Source organism: Pagrus major, chromosome 2 (assembly GCF_040436345.1).
Source record: "Pagrus major chromosome 2, Pma_NU_1.0".
Taxonomy (NCBI): Eukaryota; Metazoa; Chordata; class Actinopteri; order Spariformes; family Sparidae; genus Pagrus; species Pagrus major.
The window spans coordinates 4583830-4599997 of NC_133216.1; the positions used below are offsets into that span (position 1 = coordinate 4583830).

At 38.8% G+C, this 16168-nt stretch overlaps 1 protein-coding gene across 1 annotated transcript in view; it reads right to left on the reverse strand.

Moving 5' to 3' along the window:
* tyw1 (tRNA-yW synthesizing protein 1 homolog (S. cerevisiae)) overlaps nucleotides 1–16168 on the reverse strand; it is a 51363-nt gene that overhangs the window by 17809 nt on the left and 17386 nt on the right. The window contains exons 11-14 of the mRNA XM_073491633.1: nucleotides 14684–14793; nucleotides 9596–9773; nucleotides 6568–6703; nucleotides 1003–1113 (exon numbers count right to left, since the gene is read on the reverse strand). Of these exons, the coding sequence (XP_073347734.1) occupies nucleotides 1003–1113; nucleotides 6568–6703; nucleotides 9596–9773; nucleotides 14684–14793 (535 nt within the window). The remainder of the gene's footprint in view (nucleotides 1–1002; nucleotides 1114–6567; nucleotides 6704–9595; nucleotides 9774–14683; nucleotides 14794–16168) is intronic.

Below are 16168 nucleotides of genomic sequence, written 5' to 3' on the forward strand. Positions count from 1 at the left end.
AAAGGTCAGGGCTCTCTCTCATCTCTGCTATCTGAGGTGGAGACAATTAATTGTGCTGGCCTAATTTTACAGAGTCTAGGCACTGTTTAAAAGGAACACAGGATAAACTGCGCTAGACAGCAAATTCATGAACAGTTTTTTTACTGCGTGGTAGCAGAATACATTATCAAAACAAAGTTCCTCGTCCAACTATTTCACTATGAGTACAGTATTTCACGCTCAAAGGCAACATAAACTGAAAAGGGGGACGTTAGAGGTGTAGTGTATGTAATAATAAAGAACAGCACTGTAAACACAGAGTTACAAAGTGCTTAAAAGAGTAAAAAAGTTGATATACCAACAGACTGAGCAGCTATATATGAAGAAGTGCAGTGATCGACGCATCTCGACTGGCAGGACGGCGACGAGCGGAACAAGCGGCTGCTTACGTGAGTTGTTCAAAAACCTTCTTTTTAGTAAACTGTGTACACAAACAATGTTCTCAATGCTCGTGTTCATGTGTAGAGAACCTGGTGATACCACGAGCAAAGTTTCATGTTGTGTCGAGTCTTCTTAGTGTTTTAAAAATAGTGATTTTGATGCTACCATACAGCTGCCCCTAGCACGCAATTGAAAATGATTTTGACCCGAAAACGAAACTACGGTAAATCTTAAAAGTGGCTTTTTCGTCATAATTATGCTTTTACAAGGAGGTTTGACTGGGGTACATTCACAAAAAAAGCCTAGGTTGCATTTTGGCAAGAGTTACATTTTAAGGAAACTCATTGATGAGGAGAAACAATTGACAGGCTACCTTATTAGAAGGGTTTACACATTAAAGCTCAGTACATACAAATATTGTGACAGCAGAGACATTGATAGAGAAATAAAGAATAAGAAATGGGACATGAAAACAAAAAAAGATAATAAGTGCATCATGATAATTACTGATTACTGAAGATATTGACTGAAAGTTTAAAGAGTAAACACAAGCAGATATGAAGTACATGCTGCTGAACCCACCTTAACCTCGACGAAGTCCGGCTGGCCCAAAGCAATGAGCTCCGAGTAGGCCTGCATCTCCTCCACGTTCCAGGCCTTCACCAGCGTCAGTCTGTACACCGTCCTCTGTCTCTGGATGGACAGACAGGGGTCAGGGATCAATGTAAAGAGTCAAAAACTGAATGCATTAACATGTTATTGTTGTAGTAAATAGTGTGCAGCATATTTAATGTATAAGAGACCTAACTTTCTATATTCCTCTTCTTAAATCACATTTGATAAAAACATTTCATTTATTTATTAATCAAATTGTTTGTGCAACACTTATATAGATTTTTCTTGAGAAAATGTAAGCCTCTTCTTTAGAGAAAGACGCATCTTTATAACTGAAATCACAGTTTTTTGTGTTCTGCCTTAAGCTAAGTGGTTTGATTGAGGCGGTCCGATCATCATCTCAACTGTAAAAACTCAACAATCAGAGCAAAACAAAACAACACACTTGTTGGAGCTCATACTGTCATTTTGTTTGCAAAATAAATAGTTCAATATGACCACTCTGAAGAGGAGGTGCTGTATGTGTTATTCATTCAAATCAGGGAAGACACACATTCTTCGCTAGCACAGTTATGCTAACAATTCAATTAAATTCAAACTTTCATGTTTCTGCACTTGGCCGAGAAAGTTTGTTGTCACGGACATCTGTCCTCAACAGGCAACACAGCAGCTCACAGATGTCCTGCCAACCACCTACTTTCTGTCTGAATCATAACAAGGAAGTCAGTGGGGGGGTTTGCATGTTTGCTAATGCTCAACAACTGCTGTATTGCAGCAGAGCTGCATATGTTGAGTATTTCCCAAGTTTATCTGAAAGATCAGGGGCCAGTAGAGGCACTTTTCATGAATAATATTACTATACACCAATTTTCAAAATTACATTTCCAATACTTTGTTTACTCTTCCAGCTGTCAACAATGTCCTACTGGACATCCAAAAATACTAAAAAGCAACAGTATTCTCAGCAAGTGAACAGGGAGGGAACTGTGGTTTCAACATATTAATGCTGGCCTACATGTGTTCTTTGTGCAATGTAAAGATGGTTTATTTAGAAAATGAAAAACAAAAGTATAAATAAAAAGTATGGTAGTTTTAACTATCAGCCAAAACATAGTCCAATCTAAGGTCAGAGCCAAGAATATCTGATCTGGACAACACTCATATGTGCTCAGCTAACTTTCCCTGGGTATATAAAAGTACTGAAAAAAGCCTTGATCTCAGTTCAATGGTCTAGATTCAGGCCATTGTTGTTGCTGTATAGCAGGAGGGAAAGGATTACTGAGAATGCGATGAAGAGGAATACAGACCAGGAAAAAAAGTAGAAGAAGGGGAATGATAAGGACAGAGGACATGAGAAATGGATAACAAAAGAAACAGGTGATGACAATGGGAAAGGAGAGAGCACCCCTTCCCTCATCTCCTCATTCTCTCCCTCTCTCACTGGAAGGTTATCTGTAACACTCGGCCCTTTCAGCCCAGTAGGGAAGGGGATAATTGGCCAGTGGAAGCAGGGAGGTGAGCTGCCTCTATTCCAAATCCGACACAGAGGCACAACTCTATCAATCCCCTAGTGCACTGTCAGGGAGGCCAGGTGGAGGAAAGCATGAGAGCTAACAGAGAACAGAGAGGGATAAGCACTCAGGAGGGATGGAGATAGAGCCCACCATGAAATGGAGACTTAGGAATATGGAGCTGAGACAGGAAGGCAGCGGGGGTGGGGGGGAACAGAGTTTATTTTTGGAAATGGGGAAGTTGCACACAGCAAAAACCATATTGTCACACTGGCTAAAGCAAACACACAAGTTCAACCTTCTGGGACAAATATAATCATATTAATCTATAAAGTAAATAATCATATATGCTTGTGTGCACAAATGTCTTTTTAGTCTAGTGTTGTCTTTCAAGTATAACACACTACTGACTCAAGGGTTTGTTATGCAAATGTTCTCTTTAATATTTAAAGCATTTATAAAACATTCACTATTCACATCCAGTGCTTTCCATTTCATTTTTAACTTTGCTTAAATATGCCAGGGATCAAACCATGTTCTACCACAGATATGACCATAAATTATCATGACTGGTGCAGCATTATCTCTGTTCAACAATCATCCCACACCATGCAAATCCATCACGACTGTGCACAGTGAAATACATCAGTAGTAAGACTGAAATACTACATATTGCTGGCTACCATGATGATCTACTGTCCCACAAAAGAAAGTCAAATGATCACCCTTCAAACACATGACACTTAAAAGATAAATACGATTTTCATGGCAGAAACTGATTCTGGAGAAAAGAAGCTGCATGAAGCCGGTGATATGGCACACGATTGTTGTTGCTGACATTGTCACAATACAGAGTTGTCTGAGATGTGGTATGCACATGAGACATATGAGTCTGGAAACTCTGATATAATTAAAGTTAAAAAGTAATTCGTTAGACTGACTGCTCCTCTGATTCCATTCAAATTAATGATATTAAGTTTGTAGTGCATGTGCAGCATGACTTTACTGTCACCCATCTGCCCTAAACTCCTTAGAGGGTAGGAAACCAGAGATAGTAACGTACCCATAATAACCAGCATCCTATATTAAATATATTTGATGATGACTGGTTGTTTGAATGTAGGTTTTTGTTAAAAGGAATGCAAAATGTTATAAAGGTGTGGAGGTTGTATGAGGATGTATGCAAACAGTTCTGGGTCCACAACATGTAGTGTACCTCACTGTAATGACCTTAAAACCTACCACAGACTTGACAGAGTGCTGACAGAAAATTAAATATCTTACTTTACAATGGTAGTATCTAATACAAGGCTATTGATTCATTTAATTCTAAGATGTTCCCTGTTATTGTATCTACTCCTGCTGCTACCTCACACTGACATTTGCTCGTTGTCATGTGGTGAAAATGGGGATCTAGATGCAATCACTGCGCAATGATCCATCGGCAGTGATTTGCCTCAAGCAGTGCAGTCACCAACACCTCAGACTGAGTGGTAATGAATTTGCTCATTGTTTGCTAAAGGATTAATCAAGAGGAAGTTGGCCCATTACAGATAGGTGTAATAGAGGCTCCATCTTCACAGTGAGACTTCACAGCCCACATCTTCCTCAAGGTCGTTTTGCCAGTGCACCCAAGCACCATTTTCTCCTCACTTTGGCTTTTTAGGAAACAAACTAACAGAGAGAACCGATTTACACAGAGGGTGTGGTGACTGAATGGAGACTTTCCCTCTGCTCAGGAATAATGAAAAGGCCTGCATGGTTATAGGATGCACTTTTTTGAACTGTCTGCTACAGGGTTATCTGGACACAGATCACACATTTAATAGAATGAACACCACCGGATGTTTTCATTCTTATGGTGGCAGCAGCAGCATTATACACTCTGATAAAGCCAGACTGTTAAAAGGTTGAGAAATCAATAATAAGACACCCTTCCCCACTTGAGTAAAGTGTTAAAGGTTTGAAGAGTCTATAATTTATTGGCATCTTGCTGCCAGTAAATAGAGAGGAGATCTCAGCGTTTTCTGGGAGGACTCAGACATCAGCTGCTCTGATTCACTCAAATCAAAACAAAAAAGATGAGTCTGCACAAGAGGTAAGAATCTGTCATATCTGACAATCTGACAGTGAGTTGGTGATAAGAGATTACTTTTGTTAAAATCATCACCACAGCATATTTCTAGTCACAGTTTTCCAAGAAATGAGCATGTTGTCAAGATCTTCAATTGTTGTAGCTTCAGTACATTTTCATGGCAGGGTGAGACAGAATCGTTTAAAAGTTTATAGTACTATGGACAAAGTTTCTTTTCTATTCAAAAGGTTAAAAACAACAAAACATTACCTGTCAACAATCCCCTAAGGGTGCAGAGAAAAATAAACTCCCTACATCCCGAGATTTGAGTCTGATTGTTTTGTTCTTGGTGCATCTGACAAGCACTTAGATAAGATACTCTGGCAGTGAGCAGCAAACCTCATCTGCTTATCAAGGACTATATACAAAACAATCTCTCAGACACAGTCTGGGCATTTCTCTGTGAGCCGAGAGAACAAGAAACCATGACAAAAACAAATGATTAGAGGAGAAAAGCCACAACATATCAGGATGATGCTTTCCGAGTGTGGGTAATATCAGGAACTGGAATCTCTGGCTTGTTTTATCATTTTGTTCCACTAAAGGTCATTAATATTTCACCTCAGGCCTGCTATCAAATCTTCAGCTGTCCAAGAAATCACTATTATTTAGGCTCCAATTATCTATTTCATAATGAATATGAATTTGATGTTGAGTTTAATGTAGGATACCAATATGTGTATGCTTTTGCAATCTTTACATCTGTCCTCGTGATATAGCAAGATAAACATTGTGCACTGCAGTTGAATATGAACGCAGGGGTCATAACTTGCAGCGTATGCAATCCTCTCGCTCCTCTCAGTTTGAAGTAAAGATAATGACAGAAAATGGTGAGAATTGGTGGGAAAACTCCCAGGATGCCATGTGGCTCCTCAGTCGATGAAATGAATGTGCTGTCAGAAGCTTCCCTCATGAATTTATCTGGTATAACCGACAAACACAAAAGTTACTAAAATATTTTAATGTATTTTAAATTTATATTTCACTGACAGCAATCATGTGATCAGGCGTATGTGCCGGATCAATTTTCTGGAATTTTTTTGGATTCTGAAGATTGGGCAGTGAGATGATAATAATAACAATAATAATAATAACAATAATAATAATAATAATAACAATATAATAATAATAACAATAACAATAATAGCAATAATAACAATAACAATAATAATAATAATAAGAAGAAGAAGAAGCAGAAGAAGAAGAAGAAGAAGAAGAAGAAAATACCCATAAAATGTATCAAACAAAATGAATGCAAGTAATTAATAGTGGATAAATTTTTCCAGGGGACAATTTGTTCTACACTTAATTACAGGCTCAAAAAATATTGTATAATTACGAAGCCAAAGTTATTAAAGAGACCTGATAAAGCTAGAGGCAATAAGCTATTTTGATCTGGGAGAACACAACGCTTCATAGGTACTAAAACAATCCCAGAGACCTTATTTGCAGTTATGTTGATGGCACTGTCATTGTACAGAATTGCGCATGTGCTCATTGGTCTATGCTGAAACGATATATAATGAGCCCCTAGTCCCACATTATTTTAACAACCTGCTAATAAAAAACCTTATTAATAATATAATAATGTATAATTATTATAATTTGATTGTGAAGCCAACTGTTTCCTTGTATAACCTCAAATGTGCAATTTAACTTAAGGGCGATGTGTATAATGACAAATTGAATATATCCACACCATATAGTACATTCAATGACACATACTCTGCTAAAGCTGCACATTTATGCCTGAACTGTGCATTTTGCAACTGTGCAGAAACTGTTTCACATTATTTACCTATATTATAAATTTTAATGAATATGTTTTGAGTATTAGAATACATTAATCTCTGGGTGAAAACCAAACCTGCTCAGTGGGTAGCTTACCTTCTCTCCAAGGGCCCTGAGGCTGTCCAGGAAGCGTGGCCAGAAGTCCTTGAAAAGTGGCCGGTCAATCTTCTTCAGACTGTCTTTGGTGCTGGCATCCACACTAACATACAACTGGGTAACTGGCACCAGGCTCCTGGACATTACAGAAAATATGGAGGAGAGATGAGGATAAGAATGACCCAATTTGAGAGAGAAAGGTAGTACAAAGCCTAGAGGGCATTTGAACAAAAGCAATATATACAAATATTTTACTTGAGTCTCCGTCTCCCTCAGTAGGGAGACTCCTAAGATCACAAGTGTATTTTATCAGCTCTCGAATCAAGCTGTTGTACCCCTTCAGTCTGAGATAGAAGAGAAAACATCTGGACTGAACATAGACCTGTCGCTCAGTTCCACTCAGTATATCTTTCTTTTACCATCTTGGTACAATAATATACATACAACAAGTCAAACACTCTCTGTAGCTGTGCTAAATGCAACTAATTTGTTGCATGGGCAGATGAAAGCAAATTGAGGGAGCAGAGAAGGAGAAGCTGTGGAAAAACTAGGAGTGCCTCTCATCAATAATGAATGAGGAGAGACATTAACTTATTTGTGTGTTACTGCACTCTGACACAATCTGTGAGAGAAGCAGAAGGCACCAGAGTAGTAGGACCAACAAAGTGTGAAAGACACTACTTAAACATGAAGGGCACTACCCTTTCATGTGTCTTTAGATAAGAGATGAACATATTAGCTTAGTGAGAGAGGCAATTATGTAAGGATGCAAACATCCAAACCAATAACCAAAATGAGCAATAAGACTTAAAGTCAGGAAACTCACCGTTTCTGGTGAATCTCCATCCCCCCAAAAAATCTCCCCTTATCAAAACCGTGCTGGAGGAGACACTCAATAAGCTGCTCAACCGAACTGGCAGATAGGGAAAAAATGGCTGATGGCTGTTGTCCTTGCCTTTAACCTACTCAATGAGTATATGACATGTCAGCGTTTGACAGGAAAGTTAGCTGAAATATCGCCTATAATGTCAGTGTATGTCTTGATGACAACTTCCAAGGCTTCTGGACAGAGTGATGTCTCTAGATTTAGGGGTCAATGGGCACATAGAGAAGACAGAAACCAGGGTAAACATAGTGTTCATTTCAAACAGGTTAAGGACGTACAGCCTCCAGTCTACGTTGTTTGAGAAACCAGTAACTGTATATTAAAACTATGGAAAAAATATTGACAACAAAGGATTTGACAGAGTACAAAACAAATTTAGACTTTTAAGATACAGACAATATACTTGTCATCAATGTGCTTCCTTATATACATGAGAACATACATGACACTGTGATTTCTCACAAATAGTTGCAATTTTTCTGTGTGAAGTAAATTATATTTTTAGAATTTAAAACAAGACCAACTAAATATATAATTATATATTTGTATATATTATTTATAATACTATTAATAATAATAAGAAGAAGTGAATGACTGACTCAATAAAATGAAAGCACATGTAACTGTTGATCTTGAGTAACTGGAAAAAATGCTGTTGTTGTTGTTTTTCAGTGCATGGCATTGTTGCCCTGAAAACTCTTTGGGCAAGTTCCTCTTTCACTTCACACTGTATACTGTACTTATAATGGAAAAGGGCTCCATTTTATTTTTATTTTCTACACAAAGGGATGTCAGAGAGGTAACAGCTCAATGTTGCGCTGACAGAGCGTGAATAGAAGCCACAATGCAGAGAATAATGACACTCTAACGTCAATTCAGTGCATTTCTTCCTCAGACATAAAACTTTTTATGTCGATGTGTGTGTGTGTGTGTGTGTGTGTGTCTGGATTGTTGATCTTTTGCAAATAAAGCCGTCTGAGGTGGTACTGTCTTTTATGAATTTTTCATACAGTTTCTGTAGGTGCATAAGGCCTCTAGGACCTGACCCTGTGTTGAACTCCTCTCTCAAAGAAACATGGATGCAGAACCTGAATACCTAAACTCTTCTAGCTGGGTTACGATGTGCAATGCAGCACTTCAGAGAAGTCATATTGGGCACATGTAAACTCACAGACAGCAAAAAAAATGGTTGTAGCGTCTGTGGCATCACCTACAGACCCTCACTTTTTGTGGAAAAACGTTAGATAATTCCTGATCACTTTAGTACAATAAGACCTCCTGTTGAACCAGCAGCAAGTGGTCATTAGAAAGAATTCATGTCTCAGGGCTCAACATTAAGCAACAATGGTTTAAAGGGCCAGTTCACCTAACTTATATAAAAAACATCTCCCTTATTTTACGTGGCATCTGGTCATGTAGACAGAATCAGTTAAATGTGCAAAGGTTCAGACATGTCCGCACTGAAACTTGTGATTAGAGGTTATTATTATTATTATTATTATTATTAGCAAATAATATGAAGCTGCTTGCTTTCATTGATTTAACATGAGCATTTGCAAACTCTGATACAGTAGGTGGCTGTTTGCACCTTAAAAATTGGTTTGAGATCCACCAATAAATACAGAGGAGGAGAAGAGCAAGTTTTAAATACATCTTAGCTTTCCTTACCCTCAGGTGTGAAATCATCATTTATCGTAAGCAGGTAATTATCAGATATCATGCATCACTACTTATGATGCCAGCCTAATAAATTACTGGGATTTTGTTTGTGTTGCTCACAGCACTAAAAGTTTAATTTAGTTTAACAAAGTATTGCTGATTATTCATGTTTTGAGTACAACAAACAACTGAGCATTGTAGCCTCCTTGTTAAGAACACACAGCACTTGTGGAGCTGAACCTTTGATCCTTCCTGCTATGGAATAATCTAATTGCTAAGAGCCTAAGACACACTCACACTCCCTACTTTCCAATTCATCCTCCCAGACTTCAAAGAAAAGAGCTTGCGAATGGCAGTGAATAAAAATATACCACTGAAAGATACTTAGCCAAAACAGATTGGCTGGAACGGATATTTTGAGAGCAGAGAAGAAATAGCAACATCCACACAAACAAGGTGTGTGTGTGTCTGTTTTGCTCCTACCTGATTTCCTGTGGAAACTGTGCATTGGTGACCAGGAAACTGGAGATGTGGTGGGAGTGGAGAAGGCGGATGAAAGTGTTGATTTCGGGGTACATGATTGGCTCACCCACCAGGGAGAGTGCACAGTGTTTGACTGCCAAGCCCTCCTCGTATCGCTCAGGCTTCACTCCGGGGACACCTGGAGTGAGAAAGGTACTAGAGTCAGCTCCACCTTTGACTTAATCAATGTCTCCCTACAATAAAATAAGGAGCCTCACATCTGGAACCATAAATCAAAGCACCGCAAAGTTTAGGAGCGCTGCGAGAATGAACAGCATGAGGTCAGACTTTGAAGTGAGGTCAAACTGAGCAATTACATAAAACCCAAAAGGCACAAGTGAGACATGTGGTGCTGCTGAAAAATGGGGAGAGGAGAGGAGAAAGGAAGAGAGGAGAAACAGTAAAAGTTTGAGCTTTGAGAGTTGGGCCCAAAGCCCAGTTCATCTCTCTTCCACTCCCCCTCTCTTTCTTTCCTGTGGGTGGTCTTGGACTCTCCCTATGTTCAGTGAAGCAGAAGACTACAGGGTGCTGTAAAAATATGCTCAGCGTAAGTTCCTGAGTATGAAGGATAACTGTTATAAAGTTTAATTAACTACAGCTAGAAGATCATTACATACAAAAAGAAAACAACAGCTGAGTAACAGTTGAGAAGATAACTAAGAAGCATTAAGTGTGAGGAAAACAGATGCAGTCTCTGTGACATCAGCCATAGACTTTCTGAAGAGCCATCGTGCAGCATGGTGGCTTTGGCAGTCCTCGACTCCGCCCGACTCCTGGCTAATCCAAAAATGGGCAAAGAGGTGCCGCATGGGTGGAGTTGAGCGGGCAAAAATGAAGCCTGATTGGACAGCTATCGTTTTGCTGTCGCTCAAAGCAGCCACACCCTTAATTAGGTATAATTTTAAGCTTTGATATGATTTAAACTAGTGAGTCATACAAAAATTCCACCCCCTGTACAGCTGTCATGAAGAGGGAAATTAGCTTTAGAGAAAAAAAATTGGTTTGGCTGTAAACATGTTTATTTCTACTATAAAGTTTGGCATTTCAATATGGGCTCTAAAGGGGATTGACTCACTGTTGGAGCCAGCCTCAAGTGGCCATTTAAGGAACTGCAGGAAGGAACTGGCACTTCTGCATTGGCTTCATTTTTCAGTTCTGGAGGAAGCTGCTTCATTAAACACAGATCAAACCTCAGCTTTATGCATCAAATGTTGCTGTAAATTACACTGTTTTCCCTCGCCAAGCAAAGTTAGATTAATGAAAAAAACCACCTGGGACATTAGACTGACAAAGAGCAGAGAGATGATGTGCATCTTCATTTGAATATGCATATCTTTGGGGATTTAGAGGGGGTGGGCAAGTAGGGGGTGTCAAGTAAACATACAAGAAGCAATATATAAGCATATTAGCCCGCTTTCTGCCCACAGTTTAAAGTATAGGATTTGATGGAGACAGGAAATAAACAAACAGTAAAAGCTTGAGGGGAAAAGTTTCACACTCTGTCATGGGGATTTAATGTGATATTACTGAAGCTACAGCAGCTGCCAGTTAATTTAAGAGTACATGCAGTGAATCTTAATCAAATAAAACTTTGGACTGTTGCCTTCATAAGCTTTATAAAACGGTCTCTGAATTCTTGATACATTTGCAACATTTTCTACAGATGAAGCACAGAAATCAGCTGTTACTGTGCCATCTTTCAAGGACAAATTACATCCCGGAACAGCTACAAAGACATCAAACAACAAACTGTCCCTCAGGAAAAATCCCACTTTACTGTGTTCATAACAACCGACTGAGGAGGGCGGTGCAAGTGTGTTAAGACAAGTGTGTGAAACCTCATTAAAAGTATACATCTTATGGTATTAGTGATGGGAAATTCCATTATATTCTAACCTCCCTGGAGGTCCTTTGGGAAGGTGAGGGGTGCTCTTTTCTGAAGTGGATGGCTCAGATATAAAGTCTGTCAGCGAGGACATAGGGCTTTATTACAAGCCATGTAATGATCGTTACTGAATTAGAACAGATTCAAGGGAAGAAGACTCAAATCAAAGACCTTCAGTGTCGTCTGACCTTGACTGCATCACCTTTGGTTTTTAATACTCATAGAAGATGGTTAAGTCATTATCCTCTAGTTTAATGGATTTTTCTCCTCATAAATTTGCCCTAGATGTGTGATTCAGGGAAACATACTTCACACCTTTGTTTGGTGTCTACTTGATGCACTGTCTTTTTAATATTAAACAAGGAAATATGTGCTTGGATGGAAGGGTGTAGTGTAGAAGTACAGTATGCATGACTGATTGGAGTGAGTCATTTTAAAAAATTAAAGTGCTGTGTTGATGTAGCTCAAAGAATAACATAAAATATTTAATTTATGCATCGACTTAGCTGCTAAAGTTAGAACATCACCAAGCTTCTTCCTCATATGAACATGTTCTGCATGGTGACTTCTATTGTTTTATAGTTTAAAATAATCCAATTAACAGTGTTATAACCAGAGTTAATCCAAGTTTCAGTCCTCAAGATCACACTAAGTCTTTACAGGTAGAAGGACTTGAGAGACAAAACTTAAGTCACTACAAACAGGACAATAACAACATTTTTACCCACATTTAAATGATGACTAATAACTTCTCATTATAAACTGGTGCATGATGTTTAAAACTGCTATTTGATAAGACCTTTTAAGCAGCAGATCATCAGGTAGTCAGAGCAGAAACCAACAGCTTAAACAACACTGTAGGTTTTCGGAGATATTGTCTGGATAGCTCATTGTGCTAGACTGTGCTACCACTGTCAATGGTAAATGGAGATGACGGCTGCCTCGTGATTTTATAGCACAACTGGAAAGAAAATTATGGATGAAAATGATAATATAGGCTTGCACTTTGCTCTAGTTTGTTTCTAATTGGAATTGCAAAGCTTTGCTGAAAATGTATGTTCTATTATTTAATGCACAACTCAACAAAACTGTAATCCTTTTTGCAACAATGTGGTTTTGTTTTTTTTTAATGCTAAGTGAACTTAGAAACAGCTTACTGTCAACATAAGCTTATGTGTGCTATTGTTCCATTATAATCACATCAGGAAATTACATCTTCTATGATGACACGCATTATGAAACATCATAAATGACTGCTCTGAGAATGATATTAGCTATAAAAGTAGCCCTTTGAAGAAGATACGTCTCAAAAGCTTTTAGCGTTTGGCATCTATGTCATTTCCTGAGTACAATTGCTTCTCTGTTTTATAATGGGATCAGCAGTGGCTTTGAGGTTAGAGAGGCAGCCATTCTGACTGTGAGGTTGCAGAATCAAGCCAGGCCTTATGAATATATGGGCTGGAGGTACATTCATATATGTCAGCTATGCAATCTTTTTTTTATGTCAATATACTGTAGATTATATTTCGTTAAATTGTGTTTAATTTTTTTTTTTTTCCAAAACGGGCCACTTGTCAGCCAGAGACAACTATGGATCACAAAGTAAAGTGTTGGTACTGGCTTCTGGCTTCAGTATGAGTTACGCCAAAAACACAAAAGAAATAAACAATGAGATTAACTGAAAAGAAGACAAACTGAGATTGGGTTTGACCAGAATAGTCTTTGTGTGTGTGTCTGTGCTTACAGGGACCTGCAGGCTAAATTAGTTCCAAGTCTCAACGGGCTGCACAGCCAGAGTCATGTCACAAAAAACCAAGTGTTAACTATGTAGCGTACCTGTTAAATAATGAACAGGATGTAGTTTGGATTGGAGCAATGTAAGAGCTTATTGCTGTACTTGCAACTGATGCTAGAGTGAAAGAAGATCAAAATACAACAGTACTGAGAAGGACAAAACTATTTCTTGCCATTTGTGCATGTGTGATTAATTGTGTTCTAAATATGGTGATGAAATATCTGTAACCTTTTGAGCAGGTCACAACACAAACACACACATCACTCAATCAATACTCAGTTGAAGAAAAAAACATTTTGTGCTGGAATGATCAGTCAATTGACAAAAAAACTAGATAATCAATTAATCATATAAATTAATCATCAGGCAAATATATTGAATTTGCATGTTACAGCTGCTGTGAGAAGTTGTTGATTTTTTATTTTATATCATTGTAAGTTGGCTTTTAGACTGGTGATCAGAGAAAGCAAGATATGCGAAGCCATCGCCTCATATTTTGGGAAACTGTACCGGCAGTTCTCACACTATTTTGAGAAGAGATTCATTTACAAATCTTTTACGTGAAAAGCGTACCGATGCATGAATTTCCACACATTATAAACAATCAATCAACAGTGAAGATCTTGTTTAAAACCTTTAAATCTATCTGGAAAACAAGCCCACCAATACTTGTTTGCCTTAATAAATGTCTGATAAATGTGTCACCACCATGTTTTGACAACATTTATCAAAACCTCTCAAAGAAAATCTGCTTAGGGAGTACTGACAGGATGATCACTAAATTCAGTTTTGATTGAGCTTTGGGCTTCCAACCAGCCATCCTCAGCCAATGCTCGAAGCAGCCAGAAAAATTATGTCCTAAATGCCAATAGTATTAGCACAAGTAGTACAAATGGAGCCGGAAAATCTGCACTGTAAACCACAATTCAGCTCATTTTCTATAGAACCTGGGTGTAGACGCGTGCCAATGAGTTCATGTTTAATTTGACAAGGAATAAAATTTATGATGTGAACTCAACAGTGTAGCTGATGGATACATACACACATGGCCAGACAGTCTGCTAGAGAAACAAAGTTTAACGAAGAGATGGAAAAGGTGAAACGATGAGTCGATTCATTATTTCAGTCATTTTTTTCCAGCAAAAATGTCAAGCATTGTCTGGTTCCAGCTTCTTAAATGTAAGGATTAGCTGCTTTTCTTTCTTTGAAGACATCACTTTGGGCTCTTTGAAATTGTGATGAGCATTCTCACAATTTGTCAGACATTTTATTTTCTAAACAATGGATTTATCACAAAAATAATCGGTAGATTAATTGCTAATGAAAATAATCGCCCTAGTCTGCATGTGTGACCTGTTTAAGGACCAACCTCTGAACTGTCGAATCATGTTCTGATGCTTCTCCAGGGCATCCTGCAGGATTTTTTCAGCAGGATCCATCTTCCAGCGCCACTCTGTGCCCACAGGGTTGGTGTGATGTCTGTCAGTGGGGCACACGGATGAACAGGTGGGTAATAACAGCAGACACATTGACATACTGGAACACCCCAGTTAGGAACGCTACTATAGCACTTGTTTACTGCCTACCGGAGCTCTGACTGACAGATAGTATCACTCCAAGGCAATACTTAGATTTAGATAGATTTAGGCCATTAGACTTGACACAAATAACAGTTATTTCACTGGATTGACAGGAGCATCCTTCTAACAATGTGACAAATGTCAAGACCAAAACAAGTTTATTCACAAACTGAAAGTGGATAATGAAGGCTAATGCATATTTTCACCCTACAAAAACATGAAGTGAATGAGTGCATCCTTCTGTAAAAAATTGCACCTCCTTTAGGTGTTAATAACACCCTCTGACTCTGTAAGTGTGATGTCTAGGTGCAACAACAAATCCTGAGGCATTACAAAACTGTCACTCTGTCGCATGCATATGCACACACTCACTCCACACATGCTGGCCTCACACATCAAATCTAATTCCACCTGTTGCGATAGAGAGAGGTGGATGGAGAGGGCAGCTGCAACAATACATCTATGCCCTGAAACTGCTTATTTCCTGTCATCCCACATTTCAGCCTTAAGAGACACTGGCATATCTGCGGTGACAGGGAAGCAGTTCACCGCAGCACATTCTGACAGCGACCTTTCAGTGCTCAACACAGTCACCTTTTCAAATGGAAGTTGAGGGGAGTGAACGGGCCCGTCTCGCACTAATGTCGTGATGAATCAGTGTCCACCTTTAGGCCTCACAGTTATGCTGGCCATTAGTCTTCTGCACGTAAATCATTCACTTGTTTGCCACAGAGAGATCATCGCTCAATGACAGCCAGACTAAGTAGGTTAATAAGTTTAGAGAAAGAGAAAACTTAGCACGCAGGCAAAAGACCGAAAATGCTATGAAAACTCTGAGTACCCTGAGTGACAACACGTTAAAAGTTTTAGGTCATGTGACAGCAGTAAAATCTTCATTCTTCATGTGTTTATAAAATCAGTAAAAGAAATATAGCCAAATGGATGCCAATAAGGACCAAAATATCAGATATCAAAATATCAAACCTAAGACACAGAGTTATAATTTACAGCAATGCACAATTTGAGGTATGGGTAGTTTCTGGTCAGGTGACTTTGATAAAATACAGTTTAAGCAAGTTCATTTTTGCTCAACAGTGGTCACTTTAGTAGCAATTAGCATTGAAGGGATTGTCAGTACTCGATCCGTACCGGAAAGCAGATCTGTGCTATGCCTGTGCCTGTGGTTGGGAATTGGTTAGGGTTTGAATTACCCATCGGTCAGGATTAGCACCTGACCTATGCGCATGCATTGAGCGGCTCGGACAACCAGCGCG